This window comes from Dendrobates tinctorius, unplaced genomic scaffold (assembly GCF_039654945.1).
Source record: "Dendrobates tinctorius isolate UK_male_01 unplaced genomic scaffold, ASM3965494v1 ptg000049l, whole genome shotgun sequence".
NCBI lineage: Eukaryota > Metazoa > Chordata > Amphibia > Anura > Dendrobatidae > Dendrobates > Dendrobates tinctorius.
In genome coordinates, this window is record NW_027361717.1 from 28,033,975 (window position 1) to 28,050,917 (window position 16,943).

At 46.9% G+C, this 16,943-nt stretch overlaps 1 protein-coding gene across 1 annotated transcript in view; it reads right to left on the bottom strand.

The window, feature by feature from the left end:
• ATP1B3 (ATPase Na+/K+ transporting subunit beta 3) overlaps positions 1 to 14,157 on the bottom strand; it is a 50,843-nt gene extending 36,686 nt beyond the window's left edge. The window contains exon 1 of the mRNA XM_073576599.1: positions 13,825 to 14,157. Within this exon, the coding sequence (XP_073432700.1) occupies positions 13,825 to 13,933 (109 nt within the window). The 5' untranslated portion in view covers positions 13,934 to 14,157. The remainder of the gene's footprint in view (positions 1 to 13,824) is intronic.
• Positions 14,158 to 16,943: the final 2,786 nt, after the last annotated feature.

Here is a 16,943-nt window from a genome sequence, read left to right on the forward strand (position 1 = left end):
TGCCGTGCACGTGACTGCCGGGGACATCTCCGGTCACTAGGCAAGTTCTCATGATCAGCTGACCGCGAGAACTGCAGTGCACGTGACCACCGGGGACCAAGTTCTCCGGTAATCATCTTCAAGCACTGCTGTGTTCTGGATGTCAGGCTAAGTGGTGGCATAATGCCACCGTTCAGCCAAAGGCATCCAGATGTAGCAGAGCTGGACTTGTCCTGGGACAGGATGTATATTTTCTCGGTGGACAGGTATGGTATATTGTTGCTTTATTTTATTTCTCTTACAGGAGAACAAGGGCGTTTGTGAAATAGACGAGGCAGCAAGAATGGTTTAATTAAGATCTATTAAAAGGAGTCTCATTATTTCAATTAAATGACTATTCAGGCTGTCTTTACTTACCATGCAACTATAGGATTAGTAATGGATAGGTATCTTATTGACGTTACTCCATTACTAATCCGCAAGCTTGATGTTACCGGACAATACAAAGGTGACATCAACCCCACAAATATTACCCCACTTGCCACCCCTACAGGGCAAGTGGGAAGAGCCCAGTAAAGTGCCATAATTGGCGCATCTTTGGATGTGCTAATTGTGGGGCGGCTGCGGACTGCTATTTTAAGGCTGGTGAGGGCCAAAATCCATGGGACTCGCCAGCCTGAGAATACCAGGCTGCAGCTGTCTACTTTTTCCTTGGCTGGTTAACAAGAATAGGGGGACCCCACGCTATTTTATTTGGATGGGTTCCCACTATTTTTGCTAACCATCCAAGGTAAGCAAACTGCTGCGGCCTGGTATTATCAGGCTGGTAAGGTTCATGGATATTGGATCCTTACCAGCCTGAAATACCAGTCCCAGTAGTCTGCTTTACTCTGGCTGGTTAACAAGCATAGGGGGAACCCATGCCATTTTTTTAAAATTTTTTTTTAATAAAAAGAAGAGACCTTCTCTGTGCTTTCTTTCACTTCCTGTGTCATGTACATCCAGCTGTGTCACAAGATTCACCATATTATGTAAATTAGTACACATGCGTAGTAAGCTGCGTTCTCGCACTTAATAAGCATGCGAGTAGGAAGATAATGCAGTTTTACCGCATCCAATGAAAGTGTATGGGTAATTTAGGCAGCGGAGACTGAGCGTCTCCACTACTAAAATTGACATGCTGCGGTCTGGAAAGACGCGCCGTATGTCCGTCTCTGCAGGTAAGCCGCAGGCGTCTGTGCACGCATAGGGGGCATGGGATTTCTTGAAATCCCATCCACTACATTGTAACATCTGGACTCTGCGGGTTGGATGCTGCACGAGTATGCAGCGTCCAACATGCAGCATTTACTGACCGTGTGCACATACCCCCAATATATCTGCAAAAAGGAAATCACTTTTTTCCTTCCCAGAAGCCAACTTTCAATTAGCTATATTTCAAGTGACAAAAAAAAAAAAAAAGAAAAAAGAAGAAGCATGCAATGAAAAAAACGCATTAAAAATGCAGGTGACACACCAGTGACCTCAGATGCAGATTTGCAGCACATTTCACCTGCGTCAAATCCTGAGCAAATACTGAGCCATTACTGATCGTTTGCATATACCCCAAGTTATTTAATTGGGGCATGAAGTTTTCCTAGTAGTGGAAGTCTTTAATAACCCTCTGTGTCTTCACTTGTACACATAATGGCTGGTGACCAGTTCATGCAGCGTTATGTGAATACCTCATTTATTATATTCATGGCTGGACTATATACGACAAGCAATTACCATTTACCTTTTGTGTCTCCCCTATTTTCTCAGATTGTAAGCAGGGACCTCACTCCTTTTGGTATGTGTGGACTTGTGTTATTCTGTAATGTCCTTATTGTCTGTACAGTTCCCATCTAAAATGTAAAGTGCTGCGGAATATGTTGGCGCTATAGAAATAAAATTATCCTAAATGCGTTAGCAGCTGTAGCTCTCACAGCTCTGCTGTATTGTAACAATATTGCAGCCCTGTCTGCCTGTGAGATGAAAGCTGAGAGGAAGCTGCCGATGTGTCAGGTATAATCACACACAGCTCTGCAGTGAGATCAGGAGAGCGGCCATCACACGGGTAACACTTTAATCATTACACATCAAACTGGTAACTCCTCCTTTCATTTATATTTATTAGTGATGAGCGAACGTGCTCGTGACTGCATGTCTCTTTGTTCGACACTGGGTTAGCACACGAGCATGCTCAGATAACACCTTATCAGAGCGCATTCACTCATCACCAATAATAATCTCTGGAGGCAGATTCTCCCGCAGATCAGTGTCTGGCCCATAAGATCTTAATAGCTCATTTACATATAAGAAAAAAAGGTGGATTTCTCTGGAATAAGGCCGGTTTCACATTTGCGTTAAAGGCCGCAGCGTCGGCCTGCGCACGGCCGCCGCTAAGCCCCGCCCCCTGGTGCGCCTCCGCTGGTAGCTCCGCCTTCGGGCGCATGACGCTGCATGCGTCCCCTATCTTTATCACAGAGGACGCAGGCCGTGCGCAGTATGTGTTTTGGCGATGCGCCGACCAGCGCCAAACGCAACCTGTTGCAATTTGGTTGCGCTCGGCGCACCGTCAAAAGGACGCAGGCGCCGCCAAACACATACAGCGCACAGCCTGCGTCCTCAGTGATAAAGATAGGGGACGCATGACGCATGCAGCGTCAAGCGCCCGGAGGCGCGGCAGGGGGCGGGGCTTAGCAGCGGGCGTGCGCAGGCCGACGCTGCGGCCTTTAACGCAAATGTGAAACCGGCCTAAGACAGATAACATATCAATGTGTCATTTTATTCAGCTTCCTATGACCTGTGTGCCCATGTAGGCGACTTAGTAGGTAGATTCTAGTGACAGGTTCCCTTTAACACGTGCTTGGAAAATGATAGAATAGCACTTTCTAATATACTCAAAGCCTGGAGTAGTGATCATGGTCGCTTCCCAGCAGATTATAGCACAGATGGGTACCAATTTTACCATCTAACAATATATGCAAGTTATTCCAGCACTAAACAACAAGTCTCAGGAGCAAGCTTTTTATTTAACTCTATAAAACTTAGGGAATGCATCTTACTAGTGCCTAAGCTTTAAAATAGTTTTAGAAACCAGGCCTGCTGCACTGCAGAAGTATGTGAAGCCTAGATTGCTATCCAAGTTCCCCCCCACACATGTAGGAGGCCAGACAGTACAGGATCCAAGTGTTCAGTCCTCCAGAAGCCGACTGCCCACAACAGGCAACATGGGACCTTCACAATGTGCTAAGGGGCTGAAGTGCAGTATTAGCACATCGAGGACGACAAATCTAGACCCTTATCGGGTTATCAGACTAATCCCAGAAAAAAAAAAAAAATCATTACTTACCCTTCCTGGGTCCAGCACAGTCTCCGGTGGCCGCTTTAGCCGACTGTTGCCCCTGGAATGATGTCATAAAACTTTTTATTTTAAATACAGTATTAGCCAAAATATTTAGTTTTTTTGCATCAAAAAAACATTAGAAAAAACTTTTTGACAGTTAGAGTGATCAATGAGTGGAACAGGCTGCCACGAGAAGTGGTGAGTTCTCCTTCAATGGAAGTCTTCAAACAGAGGCTGGACAGACATCTGACTGGGATGATTTAGCGAATCCTGCTTTGAGCAGGGGGTTGGACCAGATGGCCCAGGAGGTCCCTTCCAACTCTACGATTCTATGATCATAATAGAGGGTATAGAATTTTTTTCTGGTATTTTCTCTCCCACGTGCATTAGACTGTCAAGATGAGGAGTGAAGCTGGGAGGGGACAACGCAGCACATTCTTGAGAATTGCTAAAATTTTGTTCGCTGTGGGGAAAAAAAAAAAAAAAAAAGTCTTTTTTTTTTAATCTTTGACTTGTTGGATTTTAATGTGGCCTAATACAGAAAGCAAATGTAATCCCCAGAACAATAGCTGTCAGGACAAATCACTAGGGCCGCACGGTGAATAAACTAATCTGGCCGCCGTCGCTCCTGCACTAAATAAGGTAAACACTTCCGGCATGAAGAATAGCCCCACAAACCCTTGTCCATGGGACGCTTAGTCAGCTGTGATGCCACATGGAGGCCCGCCGCTAAAAAACTGTAGGCACGGAAAGTGCCCGTTTACCAACGGAAAGGGAAGCTAGCAATATTTTTGACAATACTAATGTTATTTGCAGAGGCTGCCCCAGAAACTGAAAATTGTTGGCCAACTTCCACACCGTTCAGTGGAGCAAGGTAGACGAGCGCTTGTTACACAATTGTGGAGGAGCAGCATAGGGGGCAAGGTGGTGGTGGGAGACCAAGCTGTTGTCTTTTGGGAGGTTTCTGAGAACATATAATTGATTATGCTTTGGATAGGTCGCCCATTTCTGACCTATAGTATAACTTGCTAATCGTTGGGGGTAGGGTTAGTGGGGGGTTGATGAACGCTAGACCCCAACCAATCCATATCCAAGAGTATGGTTATCAATATTGTAGTCCCTGAACACCTCTTTACAAATGGGGCCACACACAGCTGCAAGATAAATGCCGTATTACATGGCAACAGCTCCAAATAAATGACCACCCATGAAACAGAAGGTCAGCTCAAGTCACTACATAGAGAGCTGCTCGCACAGATAGACTGTCCGTGCTGACTTTTAGGGTGGGGGGGTCCCAAATGAAGGACCACATGTATATCGTTCATATTCCCAAATAGCACATGCACAGGGGTTGTCATGAGAAAATCCTTTTACTCCACAGACGTGGTGGTACATGCCAACAAATACTAGGTCTCTGATCGCTAAAGCTGGCCATACACATTTGGGGCTTTTCAGAGGACTACGATGTAACCAGGTACCCAGTGTGTATGGGAAAAACTGCCATTTTTCTACTACCCATCTCCAGTCATGGGTCAGATACCACTCATCTGCCTTCCCTACTCATAAATCAGGGAAAATTGCTACCGACAGAATAAGCTGATAAGATAGGTGTAGAATTTAAATAGGTACAGGCTATTTCTCTTATCTATTCTAATAAAAGGCCGACTAGTTCTTATACATGGAGGACACACCATTTCCAGTTCTCAGACACTTCTTCAGGGAGCTCTCAATTACATGGGATCTATGCACTATGAGGACCACTTATCCCTCTTTTTTGACACCCAAATGGACCAATAAAATAAACAAAACACCATTTGCTTTTGGGAACTGGGGTCTTCACATGGGATATAGAAATAATAATAATAATAATAATAATAATAATGTAGGCATGCATGCGACAGATTGGTTGCAGACATTTCGGTGCCCATCCCATTCCTCTGAATGAGGTTTGTAGAACTCATTCACAAATATAGAACAGATTTCAAATTGTATATTCTTTTTGCAGTTTTGAAAGTGAAATAGAGATTACATACAAATGTGACTGACCTTGGGCTAGCAGAAAAGCCTGATAGATCAGCGCGATAGAGGAAACATTATACAGGGAGACATTGCATTTACTGCGATAGAAAGATAGCAGCATACAGCGCTACAAGGTAGCGAGCATGTAAGACAAGCTGACGACCGGCAAAGATGGAGATCGACACTGAACTTAACTGCAATATAGATTAAAATATATCACATATTAATAAAACCACATTCGGAATTAGGCCGGCAGCAATTAACTCTTTCATTGGCCCAATATGAGAATCGCTCTGCAGAGTAATGTCGCAGCACCCCGAGAACTAGAAAAACCTTCTAATTCCACTTCACCTAATTAATACTGCATGAATAGAGGCCATTTTCTGCTAGGGGAGGGAGGAAAGGGGGATTCAAGTCGGGAGAGGTACCAGAGCCAAGACCCGTCCACAGAACAGCGCAGTGCAGCACACGGATCTATACCTGCACTCCAGCAATGACTGCAGTGCATTAATGAGGGGTCGTGACTGAGATCTGTACTGCAACGCAGGCAGAACTGCAGCACTGCAATAACAGGGGAAAAAAAAAATCCTGATCAGAAGATTATAGAGTGGGTGATTTATTTTTGCTCAACGATCAAGACAACAAACAGGACACATGCAGAAGGTTGTAAAATGTAGGGGAAACAGAAGTTTAGCAACCAGTGTTTGTGTATGAGTCAATATACTTCCTATGATCTGGTGCTGACAGGACATCAAAGCGTCGGCTTACTAAATAATCTGGATTACCAGACTGACTAATGCCTTATCAGAAGTTATGGTCTAGGTAAAGCAGAATAAAGGAAGTTTTTCATCAATTTACTTTTACGTTAAGTGCATTGTGTTAACTGTGATGAGGTTGCCAGGTGTCCAACAAATCACAGGGACACTACGCTGCCCTGCTACGTCCGGCAAGGTCCGCTCTGCTACCCAGGGATGCACCTCTACAGTCCGAAGGAATATGTGGCCTTTATGCAATCTTGCAGCCATCACTGCGGTACAACCAGCGTCTAGCTGTATGCTGGACATTCGGCTGGGTTTTCACGTTGCGGCTGCAGCATGGAGTTCACAGCACCAAATTTGCTGCAAGTGCATGTAAAGGAGTGCGCCATCTTTGTTGTTTAGCAGTTTAGCCACTTTGATCTCAAATGCATACTCTGCTACCACTATGCTTCAAGTCTGGCCCAATGTTGGAGCATGGCTGCCCCGTTAATTCACCATACTGAATATGAAGCAGAACAATGGACAATGCCAGGTTTAAAATTGGCAATCTAGCTCTTCTCACTTCCTGGCAAGGGGGAACAGCAAATTCATGGCTACAGATCGTTGTCAAGTCAGCAAGTCTAAAATATGCCAGGTCCCACTCGTACAGGTGACCCGGCACAATATTTATTTTTATTACTTATATAGCACCATTAAATCCACAGGGCTTTACAGACATCATCATTGTCCCCATTGGGGCTCACAATCTAGATTGCCTATCAGTATGTCTTTGGAGGGTGGGAGGAAGCCAAAGAACCCACAAGAAACCCATGCAAAGTACATGAGGAGAACTTGCAGATGTAGTCCTTCGTGGGATTTGAACCCAAGACCCAAGCGCTGCAAGGCTGCAGTGCTAACCACTGGAGTCACCATGCTGCCTCTGTGGATTTCGCCGGCACTGCTCGCTTCCCTTCTGTGGAAGTGAGCGCAGCCGGATTACCCTTTAACGAATCTGGAAACGAAAAAGTAGAGAACTTTAATCCACCCCGTTTCCCCATCATTGTCATAGTGATGTTGATCGGATTTGTGAAGCGCTGCAGAATATGGCGGCACTATTTCATCAGTGGTCGTTATTGTAAAACAGTAGTGTAAGATTAAATCCGAGCGGTAATAAAGAGAAGCCCTGGCACAGGACTCGGCAGCGTCACACCAAGTACTTGGCAGATAGAAGGTTAACCCAGAAAAGCTGCAGAACAGCTAAGAAAAGAGCCGGCGAATTCATGCGGGTTCTGTAACGGTTACTGTGACACTCACCTATTCATTCGACCTACGCACGGAATGAATAAAAAGAGGGAGGAAGAGAAAAGGAAAGAAAAAAAGTGCTGATTGGGTTCTGAAATCACAAGACAGCAGCAGCGGGAGTGGAAATTTCCCTTCCTCTCAGTCAACGGCATTACCAGGGTCTTATTTCCATTTCAATTGTGGAGAGGCGGCACATCACAAGAGCTGCCGGGAACAGTTAGAAAGGGCAGACAGCGACCCCCTTCCCAAGCCCTTAAAGCAGCAGTGATGTACGCCGGCGATTGGGCACCCCCAAACCGGAGAGGCGGGGGTTCATTTTTATGTTATTTTTAAAGACGGGCATCTCCGTTTATCACGGAGATGCCAGAGGGATACTTGGAAACGGACATAGCTGCAGCATTGTTGGCAGCGGTGACACAGGGGCATCACGCCGAGGGGGCCACATTTGTATCCTCTTGCACAGAGGCACCAAAATAAATCATGGGGTTTCTTCCAGTGTAAGGTTATATGTGAGGAGATGGCGGCAGAGCTCACCTGGAGGAAACCTTCTGGGTGGTCACAGTGGTTCAAGTGTTAATGGGGTTTTAACCCTTTGCTGACCAAAGAAAGCAGGCCCAAAGAGGAAGCGTCGTCGTATCTGTGACGCACCTCTGAGTGGCCTACTAACGGAGGCCATTTTGAAGGCTGCAGCAGCAGTGATTTGTCCTTTTCACTTCATACTTTTTATTGTTAAATGAGCACATATACATGACCGCTGCAATCACCCAGCAATGCAATACTAGAAACTTTACCACAGACATGTAAATCACAGCCATGTTCAATCAAATATAGACAGGAGAGAGCCTAATTATACGTTACTGTAGTGGGTTTTCATTTGTTTTAATTGTGTAGCCCACAAAATGGCTGACCAAGCCATATGCAAAAACTGGTCATAAAGGGATAAAGTATAACTCGAAAGCCCCCTCATGCACCTTTAGATGTCAGTCAGACAATCATTCAGCCTGGCAAGCATCTCATCCTACTCTCTCACACACAGAAGCGCTCACTGACCGGCTGCCTGCGAGTCTCCTGGTCCAAAAAAAAAAAAAAACCCCTCAACATCCTTACAGCCATATAGAAGTTAGGAGACCCGTGGCCCGTCAAAATATGGCGGTCTGTAATCCAAGACCATGAACCCGGCCAAATTCTGCATAAAGGAAGTTCTTTATCACATGGGGTGCACTGTACCCGTGATGTTGCCCATAGCAACCAGACTCCATTTTGAACAGCACCTTTCAAAATGGCAGTGGAAAACTGGTCGCTATAACTAATGCACTAAGATTTTGCACCAATTTTGAACCCACCCTGGATGTCTTATAGAAGGAAAGACCACCGTGCATTACGCTATAGCATGTCGCTGACTGAATGACTATTGTACAGACGCTGCAGAACAGTTTAGGCATTCAACTTGGCCACACATGTTCAGCGGCATTGGGAAAGGAACAATGTTTCCGTGGAGAATTCTTCTTTATTTTTATTACCCCCCTTCCTCCAATGAATACTATTGATGGGTGACAAATCTTTCCCCCACCATTCTTTTGGGAAACATCTTAGGCAAAAAAAAAAAAAAAAAAGCCAGCCAAGATGATCGACCATCTGTTCTTTAAGATTTTACTTGACTAATAATAGTTATTTGTATCACCTTTAATCTATTGTTTAATGGGGGCCTTAAAGAGTAACATGTTACAATTTTTATTTCAGAAACGAAACAATACACATGAAAATAAAGTTTTGTAATATATCTTACCAGAGAAATCGGCTTCCTTCACCAATTCTTGTAAAAAAAAAAACTGAATACAGTTTTTACCCATTAATGAGCTAAAAGATGACAGTTGGTACAGATGAGATTCTATGCAGAGGGGGAGGGGCAGTAAAAAGGAGGAGCTGGAGACAGCTCCTCCCACCCCTGCTTTTACATGCAATATTACCAGCAGCCACTGCCATCTCCTCTCTCAGTAATGTAATCTGTCTTCACTGAATACAGATTTTACCTGGGAATGGAGAACGAAAGATCAGTCCCGGAGGAGAAAGAAGCAGATTTCTCTAAAATATATCACAAAGTTGCTTATTGATTTATGGAAAAATATATATATTTACACTTTAAGTAAGGTTAGACTACGGTTACTCTATAACGTTCACGTTATCTGATAGCGAATATTCATCATCACCCTCAATTCATGTTTTCTTTTTTCCACGACTAGAAAAATCCCATTAATGCTAAGCTGTCTAATGCTAAGACTGTCTTCATGAAACAAAGGACACACGCGCAAATGCCAAGCACTTTCATTTGGACTCTGGTGGAATCTGTTCCCAAACTAGGTACCATTTAATCAAAAGGCTACCAAGCAAAAAAAAAAAAAACACACCTCCCAAAACTGCTCCAGTTAATGCTTTAGTTACAGGAAAACGCTTACCAAAACAGGTCAATTCCTGAAAGCTTTTGCTTGAAATTTTGTTTAACTCAAATCAAAAACCTCCGTGTGCACCTAGTCCAAGAGGTAGCCTGGGATTCATAAGGGCTCATTAACCCTTGGGGGTGGGGGGGAACATGCATAGCGCAACATTCCTTACAATGATGATGCTGCATTACATGTGCCAGATCACCAAATATTCTGGACCATCATATGAATACAAAATCTCCAGAACAAACACGATGAGGTTTAAAAACCCGTACCACATTTACACGACTTTTTTCCCCCATTACTAGCTAAAATCTCAACTTTTCTGCCACTGTGATACATGGCGAATTGTCCACACAAAAAATCAGGATGAACGTGCTGCAGCTTTTCCAGATCTTACGTCTCCGCAATATAAATGGATATGCTGCGGTCTGGAGAGACGTGCCGCGTGTCTGTCTCCGCGAGTGAGCCGCGGGAGTCTCTGGATGCATAGTGGATGGGATTTCTTGAAATCCCATCCACTATGCTGTAACATCTGACCGTGGGCACATACCCTTACTCTGCTACGGTCTTGTGAAATTTTACATTACGCTGAAGATTGATGCTGGAAACACTGATGAATTGTCAGATGCCAGAATAAAGAAATTTTACTGAACGCAAAAAGAAAGCAAGCGCTGCAGTCAGTCATTGGGCACATCCTCAATCCAGCAGCGGGCTGCACAAACTGCAACTAAGGACAATGTAAATGTGCTCGTGCTGAAATCCAGCGAGTTGGGGTTTCTGCTGTCGTGACACGGAAGAGGTAACTTACAGGTCATAAAACGGCCACATTTACCATTAGTAGCTCTGTGACACTGAAACCTCACGTCTCCGTGGCCTAGATTCAGTCTGATGAGAAGGATTTAAGGCATTGTTTAGACTTTTGTATACGGTCAGCTTTACATCAGACCAGAGGGACCCTAAACCAGCCCTCATCTAAGTAATCCGCATGCTTGGTGACAAGTGACATTTTTACCACTTTACTGTATATTTTGGTTATTAGAAGAATTGCCCATTTGGGAATATTCCACCAACAATCCATTAAATCTGGCCATGCACATAACAATTTGCTTCAGATCAAACCAGCAATCTGACCCCTTTCTCCACTTTAAAGCTGGCTGTACACTCAGGTCATGTTCACTGGTTTTGGCTTACAAATACTGATGTAGAATACTGACCAAATACTGAACGTGTGCACGTGGCCTTAAAGGGATTTTCCAGATAGATATATTTGTAACAATAGGCCATCAAATATCAGATTTCTGTTAGTCCGACTCCCGACAGTCGCATACAAAAGCGTAATAGGGTTTTATTCAAAGCGTAGTGATAATAGAGAAAAGGTAACGCTCTCCTGGTTCAGTTCTGTTATACACAACATACAGTAAACTGCCGCAGCACCAAGGGATGAAAAACCAATAAGATGCCATGTAGGAAGAGGAAGGATGGCTGCTCTGCGCTGCTGGTAGGGACAAAAGTGAAGACTCAACGAAGGCAACAATGCGATCCATTGTCAAGGCGTTTTGAAGTCATCCAACTTCATCAGGAAAAACTTCAACATTATAATTTTTTCTGATGAAGAAGTTGGATGACTTTGAAACGCACTGGAAATAAGCTGCATTGTTATCTTCATTGAATCTTTGTTTGGATCCCTACCAGCATCGCAGAGCAGCCATCCGTTCTTTTCCTACCTAGTGGCTAAAAATGGCATTGCAAGTTCTATGTATTTGGGATCTTCAGTCATCCTATTGGTAGAGATGCTAGATCCCACTGAGCGGTTATTGATGGTGGGTGCCAAGTCCCAGAAAACCTCTGTAAAGATTCAGATCGATCAGACTTGGACCGATAAATCGTACATCTGGTGTTTTGCATGAGCAATCTCACCATTGACACGTCAGATCCAAGACACTTTTTTTTTTTTAATTTATTTTAGAAAAACTTTAGGTCAGGCTTGCACAAAATGGTAATCGCTTGGCCAATCTAGTCATACACATCTCACTTCAGCCGACAATAGTCCATCATGACAAATCACTGTAGTTTGCCATCACCAAGCTATGAGCAAAGGGAGTCATGTCAGCTTACTCTTCTGTGTACGGCCAGCCTTGGTCCTCTATGGGGCCGAAAACCGCAGGATATCTGTGCACATGTCCTGATCAAAAAGGATTATTTCATATAATCCATAACGAAAATGTAGTTACCACCGATGGTGCAAACGTTCCATAGTCAGAATGACTCCTGGGACCGTGATACTAAGCAATCATCAGTGATTCATAGGGTTGTCCTGAGCTTTGGGGGGCTCTCTGTTAGAGCGACGTGTGTGTGTCCGAGGACGTCATCAAACATGTGTGTGTTGTGCCAGCAAAATTAGAGGGAAAGTAGCAATAAAGTGTCAGGGGGACGCTAGCAATAGTAGTAAATGCAGCGCTGCCCGAGGACACTGGTAATAATAAATGTCACGCTGCCCGAGGATGCTGGCAATGCTCGTCTATAGGATTCCTTGTTATCCCATCAGGATGACAAGGAGTTAACAGATTGTGGTCTTGCAGCAGATCTGCAGTTGTGACTATGACAGACCATCCCCCCATGCCTCCATCTCCTCCAGAGGCTGAGAGCTTCATTCAAAACAAGAAGATGGGGAAAAAAAACCCCACCAAGACTGTCAAAAGGGAAGCCATGAAGGAGGTGAAGCTGCAATGACCACCGACCTCCACCCCACCTCTCCTTATCAAATGTGGAGGAGGGCTGCAAATTAAAGAGCGGGGATGGGGAAGAGGGGGGTGTATGGATTCTCTGCCAATGTAGAATAAGATGGCAGCCCCCCTCTGCTGTCTCCCATCCACAGTCACACAGAGCGCTATTTTTAGCATCCAATGCGGCTGACTTCAGAAGCGCCCCCCACCTCCTCCCATCCACCACGAAATGTGTCACACCACCGATACAGAGACTTCCCCACCACTGCCATTATTTAACCTCGGCCAACAAATGGTTATTAATGCCAGGTGTTCTGCATTGTCAGGGTTGTACAATGATGAGGAGATGGAGGCTCTAGAATGCCTATGGGCAGAGCAGCGTCATGGTGCCAGCGCCAACCATGGCGCTACCTCCTGGAGATGGACGGCTGGCCAGTACCCATCTAGTCACAGGCAATGTATCAGCCGCGAGATATACGAGGATAGAACGTGATGTCACTTATCAGGATGCCCTTGTGCCACACCTTGACGCGCAATCTACCAACCAAAGGATTCCGGAGCCATTTCCCATCATCACACTGTATCAAGTCGTCCCCAGACATCCCAAGCCCCACACCTGCCATGGCCACCAGATAAGACCCCATTAGTGATGGCCCTCATTGTCACCCACCAGAGGTCACCACTTTATGGAGACGCCATCACCGCAGTCATCGCCCCCATCCCATGGGCCATCAGCGGGGCTCGCGGGCGCTACATCTAGGATTATTTATAGCACCATTAATTCCTGGAGAAGGGGGTTCACCTACGGGTAACACATAAGCGTTCAAGAAACTATCAGCCCGGGGAGAGCACCTCCAGAGACAGGAGAAGAGGAGAAAGTCACAATGAATCCTGTGGAAATGTATCATTGAAAACATCAGAAGTCAGCAATACAAAAAAAGAAGTCAATCCCCTATCCTCCAATATGGAAGGTAGCACTGCTGCTCCCACAATGACTCCCATCATCCTGACATTAACCCTTAGCATACGCCGCTCTGTGGCTGCATTCTCTGACGATCGGTCACCTCTGCAGGACTCTACCCCGTGACCGCTGCCTGCAGTCAGGATGCACAGCTGCATTACAGGGAGGGAAAGTCACCGCAGCCATCCATTCCCATCAGTCACTGCAGCCGAGCACGGGGGGGCCGCACTCACAGCGCCGCCTGCAGCCGCTCTCCCCCACCCCGATGAATGACGGCGGCGGCAGCGCTCACCCCAGCTGCTGGCTGTGCGGCCCAGGATCTCCCCACTTCTCGGGTTGTAGATAAACTGCTTCCATTCAGACGATGGCTGCTCCCCATCCTTGTTCTCCTCCTTGGCCATGATGATGCTGCTGCTGCTGCTGGAGATGGCGGGGTGGGTGAAGCAATGTCTCCCGGAGCTGCGATGCGCTCGATAACGCGGACTTGCAGCCTGGACCACTACGTCCCCGCCGGCCGCTTTCCAATGTGAGGCCGCTGCGGCACTAGCACGCAATTCCCCGGCACAGCAGATTCAGGGCGTGTCGATGTTTAGCCAATCAGGATCCAGTTAGGGAACGTTAGGGCGGAGTCTAACGTTTTGGAAACCCAGTAATAGGCAACTATGGGCGTGACTTTAACGACTAGTGGAGGGAAGCCCTGCGCAGGAGGGCGGGGTCACAGAGCTACAGACCAATCAGAATTATTGCTGCATAACGGGGCTCGCGCCCAGCCTGCTAGCGGGCGGTTTGTGTAGCTGGACGCGGGGACGAGCCTGGTAGAATGAAGCAGTGCGGGTCCCCGCCTGAGCACGTCATCGTGTAGCGGGAACTGGTGCTGCCCTCCAACATCTGCAGCCTGGTCACGTGTGTCCTCATCCCGGCACCGGCGGCGGTTCCTGACGTGAGTGTAATATGTGCTTACACCTGGAGACCACCGGCTGCCTGTGTGTGGGGCACCCGCCTATTCTATCCAGGGAGTTTTCTGACAACGCCCCACCCCTTTCAATATAAGTCACACCCCAAAGTAATGCCCTTGAGCATAGCAGAGACTGGTTACTTAGTAAGTGATAGTCTCTGCTATTTTCATCTCTTCCATCAATTGCTCACCTTCGTTCAAGTTACCATAGACTGTGTCTCAATTACTGGGAGTCACCTTGGAGAGGGGCCATCGCCGCTTGGGAAGTGCCCAGGGGGACCCGAACCTGGAGACACAGGTACGATGTACAGTGAATTGTATTTTTCTGTGAGAGAAGGCCTGGACGCTGATGCTTTAGTGTCTCAGGCCACGACCACAGTCCTGGCCAACCCTTACATTTGGCGCAGTCGGCAGGATGCGACTACCTCGCAATGCGGAGAACCCGCGAAGAGAAGAGCTAATGATGTGTGTGCGACTGCTGTGCCCCTGAAAAATGACAGGAAAAGGGAGCAAGTGGTTGCTGTATCTGGAGAAAAGAAAGGAGAAGATTTTGTAAATATGGACGAAACAATGAATTTGACTGCTGAAAATTACTTGATTACCAAGTTGGACTTGGCTTATTTGATGAAGTCTGACACCATTACTGTAACCAAGATGGCGGCTGTGGAATTGGCGGGAGATGGCGATGAAGGAGATAACAACAAGAACCGCATACTTTTTGGGCGTTGCAGCTGTCCCCTGGTTTCAAAATCTGCCTGTCAGTATGCCCCAGTCTGCCCCTAGTGGGTGCAGATGAAGAGGAGAAAACCCTGCCCTCCTCCACTGACTAACAACAAATGGGTGGAGTTGTCGGAGGCGGACCCACCTGGAAGTGGGTGGGGCCCAGAAGGAAATCCTGGAAGAAGCTGTGTGACGCCATTTTGTGAACTTGAACCGGTCATGATGCAGCACTACTGCATCCGTAGCTGCCAGGGAGTGGGCTGCATTGAGTGGAAGTGGCAGCAGAAGAGAGCGGGAGCCCAGCCTGGCAAGAAAAGCGAGGAAACGGCAGAGATTCCCACCTGTCCGCCCTCGGAGTTTCCTCAGCCGCGGAGTCGGCAGCCAACGGAGCCATCATCTACTCGGGAGCTGAACTTCTCGCGTGCAGAGCCAGCGGTCCAGCGTCGGACCCAAGGAGCGGGTGATCCGGAGCTCTTGCTGTTTGTGCAGTGGAGACCGGAACTGGCATCTGCCCTGGAAGTGAAGAACGAGCCGGCACTTCATTCTTCCGCCAAACGCACGGGCGTCTCCGCGGAGGGTGCCAGCATTCCTGGGAAAGCCACGTCCATCATATCCTCGTCTGAGCGGGTGAGTGTACCTTTATCCCTGAGGGAAGGTCCTCCCCGCAGAGCCCTGTCCCGGAGGCCGTCGTCCGCCCCCGCGTCCCCATAGGAGGGTCCACCCCTCAACCCCAGCTGTCGGAGGTTCAGCCTTCCTCTTACTCCGTTATGGCACTGGGAGCCACCCACTCACACCCGGCAACAGATGGTCCCTTTCCCACTCTGCCTGTGTGGAAGGAGTCATCAAAGATAAGACGCAAAGGGAGAGGAAAGTCTGGACGGAGCTGTGGCGGCCTAGTGTGGGCGCACTGGCAGGGCGACGTACCCGTGGATGGCTGGTTTATACCGACACCGAGCGAGGCTATGGCTTCATCAGGGAGGAAGGGACTAACGCCAAGGTCTCCTTTAAGGAGGACTGTCCCTCGTGGATACTTCGCGGTAGCGGTCACTTACTATGACGAATACGACATGGGGCATTTCCCGAAATCGGTGTAGGCCCAAACGTCAGCTGGCACCCAGGAACCTGCCATCACTACCGCTGTTGCTGCTTTGCAGCAGTCTGCATCCTCTGCAGCCGCAGAGATGTCCTCGGATATAATATGAGTGACACGTGATGCGTGCCCCGTTCAACATTTCTGATTTGAGCAAGTTGTCCATTTGCTAAAAGTTGTGCACGTTGCAACCTAATTAATTTGGGACTGTTATGCATCCCCATTGGTTAGGGAGCCTTGCTATGCTCTGCAGTCAAAGAGCCACACAGCTGTTGCGTCCCATTAACAACGTTGAAGCGAAGCATTGTTTACTCTTATTTTATTGTTTTTGTTGTGCCTGTTGCGCCCATTCTGCTGGAAAAGCAAAGACTGTCTTCTCGGCTAGAGCCAAACTAGAGAAAGACTGTACTTCCCTCAAGGAAAGGGGGAGCTTACCCACAGGACTGCTGTCCCACGCGTAGGACACAAACTTCGGTGCGTAACGGATGTGACTACCTTATATGATCTCCCTGCGCAGAGTATGCGTTGTAAATAATAAAGTTTGGGAAATGATTGGTCGGGGATGACCAAATTTAAGGAAAAAAAGTGTAAGGGGGTGGAATGATACTATTCCCTTGCTCTTAATGTTCTTAATGTTTATATAATG